The following is an 8,556-nucleotide window of genomic DNA, read 5'->3' as shown; positions in this document are numbered from 1 at the left end:
TGTACTAATTATTAAATTGAATTGAAATTGATCATAATTGTTCTGAAAACAAGTATGATATCCCGTTACTCGAATTCGACAATCGAGTCGGGTATAGAATGTTACAAATCTATAATGTGGGCAGTTTATTATTCACATTCATTGCCAGAACATTTCCACCATTACCTAGATTAGGTACATTATCTGAAAAAGTAGGCCTCAGATCTGTTGTTTGAGAAACTGGGGAAGATTCCATAGTCGCATCGCCCTGTGTTAATCCAATTGCTTTCACGTCCTAAACATGATCCAAGGGAAAACTTTTAAAATTCTATGACTTGTGCACATATACCCGAGCTTAGAAAAATCCAAAACCCTGATAATATAAAAGAGATACAAAAATAATGCCCAAAAATGGAGTAGTTAAGAAGACCATTAATTTTGGTCTATGAGAAAAATAATCAACTATTATCTATGAGAAATACCTGATACAATTGTGGACCATTGTCATCGTATCCAGCAACCAGTAGAGATACACCAAAAGGCTTTACACCACTACAAAGAAAAAGAAAGATACATCAAACTTAGCATTAAAGCAAGAGGATTGCAAAATTTAGCATTTCCACTTTTTTGGTCCAATTCAAACGGACTCAAAACATAGCAGCAAGGCCATGGATCATAAGGCATGTGAAAAAATAGTGATATACAACATTGCCATTTTTCTCTGAAGTTCCCTTCTCATATTCCACTTTCAGCTTTGACATAATGCAAAAATATTAAGGCCAAAATATTAACTTTGATCAATAGAACAGAACAAAGCTACAATACCATGATTTGATCTGACATAATTTTTTCCCAGATGCACATGGGTTAGAAATTAAGTAAACTAAGCGTCATTAAGAGCCATCAATACCTTATACAATCTATGATACTGTTCTGCCTGCTTTCTACTTTTTCGAACCAAAACTCGAAAATCGGGGCCCATACCACTGCAGAACAATATGAAGATTTATGTGAATCTATATATCAAGAAATATAGAAGTTATATTAGCAGCAAAGAACTGTATTAAAACATAGAAATGGTGATGAGCTACTTACTTAGTAGCTTAGTAATCAAACCTACGTATTTTGAAAGAAACGCATTTCACCTTTCTACATGCCTAACCGTCTTTCAAAATCAAAAGCACAGTCTCCTTTCTTTTGTTGGATATAGCAATACGTGGCACAACATAATAAACCATAAAAAAACTATATTACATGGTTAACAACTTACAGAGTTTCCTTACAAAAAAACCATAACAAGACAGCAAGATCATAAATAAAAAATTCTCTGACAAATAGGATATGAGTAAATGAATTCTTCATATATCAATCAAGGCATAGAACAAAAAGAAAGGAAAGGAAAGCTTTTTAAAAAAGGAATAAATTCCATGAAACAAAAAATGTTCATGTACTGGATAGTCGATATTTAGAAAATGAGTATTCTACGATAGACCAGCTTATGAAACGTCAAGTTAGTAACTTACGGTGCTCCTTTTGAACTCCCTGTTTTGTAAGTCAACAATGTCATAGATGCACATGAACTGGTACTTGCTTAAGACATTGGCAAAACACAGAGATAGTTGCAGATTTGATTTTCAAGCAGTTTAATGCAATATGCATGTTAATCAGATCCAATATATCTCCAACTAAAAGAACAGAATAACCGAGCTTTCCAGATAATTGCAGAATGAAAAGAAACCTGTAAACAACTCCAATATTTGGTGTCAGACACTGTATTTTCTGAACCTGAAATCAGACATCAAATGTCCACATTTTGTGGTAATTAACAAAAAATCATCAGCATGGAACTAGAAATTGAATACCCTAGGCTTTTAATCTTTATACATTACAAAGTTGAATTGCTTCAAAAGAACTAACTAATTCTACCAGGAAAAGAAAACTAAAGCATCATCAATTATCAGTTATCTTTTACATGATAACATAGACCCTCACATATTTTCTCAAAACAAAAACTAAATGTAATTAAGCAAGTACAAGCATTGCATGTTTCTATCGCTAGGAAGTGAGTGCATTCAACCATTCCCTAATTTTTGGTAAACCCAATACCCAAGGTCATATTGACACCGAGGTCGATGTAACATGGGAAAATCTAGAAATTCAAATGCAGATAGAAAGTGTGAGTGTATGGTACTAAATAATATACTCACAGAGGTTTCATCAACCAAGATTGAAGGCAATTTCTTCTCAGTAGCAATTACTACCCCATTAGCAGCTGTAATTTAAAACCATTTATTAGCATAAAAATCAAAACCATCAGCAACTTTTTTACTACTTCTAAAATCCCAAAACGCTTTTTTAAAAAGAAAACAAAGAAACCTTTGATTCCAAGAGATGTTTGACCCGATCCTACTGCTGTCAAGGCATGCTCGATTTGAACTAGCTTTCCTGAAGGACTGTTCTAGAACACAACAAAAAAAGAACTTTTGTTCTAAAAAAATTATGAAATATAGTACATTAACGAAGCTATAAAGCGATGAAAACATTACAGAAAAGAAATATTCCAGATTTGAGCACAAGCAAAACCAAAAGCAAAACAAAATCAAAATCAATTTTACAGAAAAGAAAAGAAAAGAAAAAAGGGAAAAAAATTTGGAAGAAGAAGCAGAAATCTGGAGAAAAGAAAATGGAGAAAAGAAAAGAAATGTGAGAAGAAAAGAAGCGTATCGTACCAGAAGAAGAAGTAGAAATCTGGAAGGGAAAAATTGGGAAACGTCGGGAGAGGATGAGGGCAGAAAAAGGAAAATAAAATTGAGAATTGATGGGGAATCTCTATTCCCCGCTTCAAACTCAGAAGGGCTATTACAGCCAATATCAGTAATAGACACGGAAGGGAATAGAGGTGTAATAGGACCAAACGTCTGTTTGGTGGTGGGCCGAGGGAATAGGGGGAATGCATTCCTATTCCCCCAACCAAACATGCTCTTAGTTGTGGAAAATTAAGGTAGTGGAGTAGGCAATTCGAACTGAACCATTATAAATCCTTGTGTTCTTTGTTGCACAATTTTTGTTGCTTCCACCACAATTTCTCAAAGGCCGATTCAACCTCCCTATCATTGATCTCAAGTTAATCCTTCCGAGTTAACATAGGATTTTTAAGGGCCAAATTAAATAAATGCATAACATATTTGATTTGAATGTTTTAATGTCTAATTGTGTTATTCTAACATATTCCTTGTGTTTAAATTATTTAACATAGCTAAAGACAAAGCCATGCTATCGAAATACAAAGAAAAAGGCGAAAGTCGTCAAGAATTAGCAAGATCAGTTTGTACTTTCATAATTTATCCTTCTTTCACGAATTTAATTGAGTAACTAAGCTTATTAAAGTGTAATGATAAATGACACTTTAAATATGTTTGACAATACCTTGTTGAATTTTGATATACTTGGCAAGTTTCCATGTATGTATATATGAATCTCACTATGATATTATGATGTTGATTACTATGGTGTTATGATGAGAAATATGTGAAATATCATGTTCTTGTTAAATAAATAAATAGAAATTGATATTGAGAAATTGATACGTGTGTGGTTTGATATAATAAGTTGAAGCTATAATTATTATAGGTAACAATAATATGAAATAATGAGATCGCCCTATTAAATGACGCTAGGCATGGTCAGGGTATTGTTGGCATGCCATAGGATTTGTATATGTTGTTAGTAGGAGTATTCTGGCACTTCAATATGATTTATTCTGGTACTTCAGTGCGATTCATCTGTAGATTGTTAGGGAGATCAATGCATTTATGCCTAATTAGCACTTCAGTGTCATACCCTAGGATTTACGAATCCAAGTAGCGGTGAGATAATGTATGTTAATTGTGTTTTGGGCACACTATGACAGCTTAATCAACCACTCAGCTTGTTAGTTGGTGAGTTAATGTTGGCGCATTCTAGTGTTAAAGCATCTGCCCGTTTGTGGTAGCTAAGGATTTGGTCGCAGGATATTTCCAAGAGAAGAAAGATTACGCCTAAGTAAGTGTGGGCCTATGAAGGGGGTATGACCCAGATTTTGTTTGAACCCTAAGAGACTGTTAGATGTATGAAGAAACTGTAGGAGACTTAATTGTCTTTAAGACCACTCCGAACGAGAGTCTCTGCCAAGATATAGTATGTCAGATTTGTATGAGTATTGTTCAAATTGGATCTCATATCGGGTTAACTGGAAGTTGTTGGCATTCTGCAATAATAGAAGGCAGAGATCAGAGGAAAGAAAAGAGTAGCAAAATGAATGAGAGATTACTTGTACACTAAAACAAAAAAAAACTAAATAAATCCTCATAAGCAACATGGTTGGCCATTTCTCAATAGGAGTAAATTAGATTGATTTGACCTCCCCATGACTGGTCAACAGTAAGGATAATCTTCATCGAATTTTTTCACCTACCTCGGAATTGGTACGGAAATCAAGGGATCGAGAATATATTTATGGGAAGCGAACATTTCAAATGGTTTTGGGGCCTATCGGTTTAATGTTTAGGTTCTTTCTATCCTCTACATCCTTTTCTTCCTATTCGATAAGGTTAAACTAAAATAGATGATTAAACTTTCTAGTAAGTCCTATAGCTTTGCACATTACGAGTATAGAAGGAAAACGTGTTACAGGAAGGCCTTGCATGGGGGTCATTTATAGTTGAAATATTAATAAAATGTATGGAATTAGGATTCTAATGAAAATCTTATGATCGTTTAAGTAGTTGCTACTGCTGGATCAAGAAGGGCTGTCAAAGTAGAAACTCTAGACCAAGGTAAATGTAGGTCTCTGGTGAGTCTTTAAACCTAACTCTTGCATGTCATGTAATTATGTGAATGCATGTCTCTAAGAGATAACTACAAATACGTAAATGAGGTGAACAATGTGCATCATGGTACTACATTGTGTAATATATGGTGTTGCTACTAGCGTGTGTATAGTTCTTATTTTATACTTCCTTGATATATGGGTTCGGTGTCTGACAAATCTAAGTTATGTAAAAAAGTGAGAAAGAGATTTATTGAATATCCCCTGGTCGGGCAACTATAATGCTAACCAGACTGGTAGATCATGAAATAAATCTATGGGAAGTCAATGACCATGACATCATATGATAGTATACTAAGAGGGCGTAAAGGTATAAGACCATGTGGGAAAATCCCCATGGCATCCACTGAGATGGTCCACCTAGATGGTCAACACAAAACTCTCTAAAAAGCCTTTGTGGTGAACTCTCTGAAAAGCCTTGGTGGTGAATCCTCTGGAGAGCCTTTGTGGCTACCTTTTTTTGGAAGCCTTTATGGAGTATTACCTAAAAATTCTATAGAGAGAATTCTGTAATAATCAAGTGGAGAGATGCTAGTCTGCCTTGTGTGAGATTTGAGTATGATTGTGAAGCATTTTCCGATAGAATACTCAATAGAGTAACCGATTGTTGAATATGCCTTAGTGATCTGCCATGACAAGAACTAGGGACAATTAAAATGCTGGTGGTGTAAGAGTCCACCATATCTTAGAACTATCGAATTCTGTATGGAATTTCTATTACGAGAGTTAAACTATTATATTCTTCCATTAAGTTTGTTTGTATAGGTTGATTCAAATATATAAGGTAACGGGTATTCTAGTAATCATTGGAGTATGTGAAGGAATCTGCCAAGAGTAGTATCAGTTGGATAGTGATTTGATAAGTGTATCCAAATACGAACTGAAAAGGAATCGTATAATGGGATTCAAAATTTTGCTGTAATGTTTGGGATCTGCCAATTAAGTGAAAGGAGCATATGATGGTTAAGCACAACATTTGATGTATAGTTATTCTCTAACCAAGAATCAGAACTTTACTTGCCAATATTTGAGTGGGAACCTAAACTCATTGAGTCAAAAGAATCTATATCTCCTTTAAAAGGTAAATATGAGTGAGACACACTAAGTTCCTTGGAAACTTATATACATGTTTTTGGTACACAGGTATGTGATTTAGACTAATCTGTTGAGAGGGACCAAGCCTGGGATGTGTCATGGTAGTAGATTGAGGGCAATATTATGCATATAGAGGAACCCTTTCTGTAACACGTTTTCAAATGAAAAAATAGTACTACCTACCACAATGTGTCTATTTATTTAAGTAAATTGTTTTAATATTTTATTTTACCATTGAAAGTTTTATGAAAAACGGTAAATGTACTATTCAAACCTATTATCTTTGGAAGGAATTTTAATAAATAAGAGGTATAGTCAGTATATTTTTTAGTAGATTGAAAATTTTAGTTAAGTGTGTAAGTTATGTGTGGTGTCTTATACTCAGATCTTGTAAATTGGGTCGGGTATAGGGCGTTACATTCAATGCTTATTGTGGACTGTAAAGGGATTAATCCACGTACTTGTACTTGTGTCTACATACAGTTAATAGGGGTTAATAGTAAATAAACATATGTTATTCTGATTTTGGTAATGAAAGGTTATTCTGATCCTTATAATCAAATGTCATTTTATCCTGAAAATGACAAGTCATTTTGATTCTGAAAATGACATGTCATTTTGATTCTGAAAATGACAAGTCATTTTGATTTTGACAATGAAATGTCATGATGATCCTATAACCAAATGTCATCATTATTATGAAGAATGATATGTGAAATTGGTCATGCAGATAGCAAATTTGAAATCTATTTTGATAATGAGATGGGCAAAGCAATATGATATCATGTTGTTGATAAAATGCTAGATAGTAGAATTGATTTTATGATTTGATATAAAGTACTAGTAGCAAGTTTATGAGTTTGATTTTCTTATATTTTGAATTCAAATTATGTTAGTACCATTGAGTATATAGTACTCAACGTATTAATTTGTTTGTTTCCGTGAACAAGCCTTAATTAGGTACTTGAGGTGATCGCAAGTTCGACAACATCCAAGAAATCAACTCTCTAACTTATCATTCCTTTGTAATATGATTATTTTTATAAGTTATATACGCCATGTACCTAAGTCGTTAGGAAGTATTTTGAAGTCCTTATTGTTGACACCTATTTTTTTGATAAAACGGGATAGACTTGGGTTTTGAAAAATGAGATCGAATGTGGGACTCACCACCAATCTTTTTTGATGAGGTGTGATCGGGTCACCTCGTAAAACGGTTGTTTTTAATAAACGATTTAGGTTTTATTAAAACAACGATTTTGGTCTACGAAATTCAGAAAAACAGGTTCGGGGGTCGATTACGCACGAGGAAGGGTTAGCACCCTCGATACGCCCAAAATTGGTACCTAGTTGATTACTTAATACCTTGGTGTCAAAAACTAAAAACTCGAAAAGAATTTAAAAATACGATCCCTCTTTATATTGTGTTGTTTTAAAAATTACTCGAGTAAATCAAAATGAAAAATGCCTTCTTATCTCGAATTAACAAGATGTCACATCCAATAAGTTAGGACACGACACCTCGTATTTTTGAGAGTAAGCTTGCCTTTTATTTTTTTATTTAAACCTCATTTAATTCAATTTTAAAAAGATATTTGGTTATTTAGGTTTAACTCGAGAAAAATCGGAACCCAGTAAGTTAGGGCACGACTTCTCGAGTTTTTAAATATGGAATATTGCCTTTATTATTTCTTTGAAAAATCCTCATTTCGAGAAAACAACGTGTCACATCCAATGTGTTAGGACACAACATATTGAATTCCCAATAATGAGCTTTTTATTTATGTTTTTTTACTAAAGAGGATTCTCGATTATTTAGATTTAACAAAAAAAATTAGAACCCAGCACGTTAGGGCCCAATTCCCTCGAAGATCCCAAGTATCGAGTATTGCCTTTATTTCCAAAAATATCATTTTTTTACTAATTTGGGTAAAAATTGATGTGATGTTAAATTGATGTATGAATAAATGGTTACGTTGATAAATGACAATAATATTAAAATACAAATAAACAATTCATAGTACACATAATGGTAATAAGCATGCAACATACATTATTTAAAGACTAGCATTAATAGTCAAAGACGAATAAATTAAATAACATATATAACAATTTCAAGATGAATAATACAAAGCAAATTAGAACAAATAAAATGCAGGATAGTTTTAAAAGATAATAAATAAATTTTGAATAAATACTGTGAAAGAAGAGGAAATATTTTAAAAATATGTATATGCAAAACAATTTAAAGCAAATAACAATTTAAAATAAATGATTTACAAGAATAAATAATAACAGGCTTCAAAAATATATGGTATATAAAAATTTAAAGTGAATATTAATAGTTTAAAACAAATAAACAAAATGCCTACGACGAATTTCTTTAGAATATGCATACGTGGGAATTTAAAAGAATATACACATATAGTGATTTAAAATGGATAATATATTAAAAGAATTAAATAAATAACATGCAAAAATAGTTTATAATAAATGATAAATAAGAAGTTTAAAAATAATAATAATAAAGGAAAGTTTAAAAAATAAAAAATAAATAAATAAAGATCTTAAAATGGACCTGGGGTGATACTGAAATCAAACTAGAATCTGGGGTT

At 32.6% G+C, this 8,556-nt stretch overlaps 1 protein-coding gene across 12 annotated transcripts; it reads right to left on the bottom strand.

The window, feature by feature from the left end:
• Nucleotides 1-2,972, bottom strand: LOC107892660 (proteasome subunit alpha type-2). Of its 12 annotated transcripts, none has more exons than XR_005917977.1 (7): nucleotides 2,709-2,972; nucleotides 2,356-2,437; nucleotides 2,187-2,251; nucleotides 1,503-1,764; nucleotides 890-965; nucleotides 462-531; nucleotides 1-274 (listed from the first exon to the last, which is right to left on the bottom strand). XR_005917977.1 is itself a non-coding variant. In XM_041100286.1 (7 exons), exons 1-6 carry the CDS (start codon nucleotides 2,955-2,957, stop codon nucleotides 484-486), a joined length of 567 nt encoding a protein of 188 aa, XP_040956220.1. In that variant the 5' UTR covers nucleotides 2,958-2,972; the 3' UTR covers nucleotides 1-352; nucleotides 462-483. The 12 variants fall into 12 exon arrangements, 10 of the variants coding, with proteins under 10 accessions (XP_040956220.1, XP_040956219.1, XP_040956221.1 ...); XM_041100286.1 differs by having other exon boundaries at nucleotides 1-352; nucleotides 1,718-1,764; XM_041100285.1 differs by having other exon boundaries at nucleotides 1,718-1,764.
• Nucleotides 2,973-8,556: the final 5,584 nt, after the last annotated feature.

The sequence above is a fragment of the Gossypium hirsutum genome, chromosome D09 (genome assembly GCF_007990345.1).
Source record: "Gossypium hirsutum isolate 1008001.06 chromosome D09, Gossypium_hirsutum_v2.1, whole genome shotgun sequence".
Classification (NCBI taxonomy): domain Eukaryota; kingdom Viridiplantae; phylum Streptophyta; class Magnoliopsida; order Malvales; family Malvaceae; genus Gossypium; species Gossypium hirsutum.
This window is presented reverse-complemented; position numbering and strand designations above follow the sequence as displayed.

Coding starts and splice junctions, on each gene's coding strand:
- LOC107892660 (XM_041100280.1), bottom strand. CDS start 2,957: ATGTTTGGTTGGGGGAATAGGAATGCATTCCCCCTATTCCCTCGGCCC. Junction 966..1,717: donor AATATTGGAGTTGTTTACAG/GTTTCTTTTCAT, acceptor ATTGTTCTGCAG/TGGTATGGGCCCCGATTTTC. Junction 732..889: donor AGTATCATAGATTGTATAAG/GTATTGATGGCT, acceptor ATTATGTCAAAG/CTGAAAGTGGAATATGAGAA.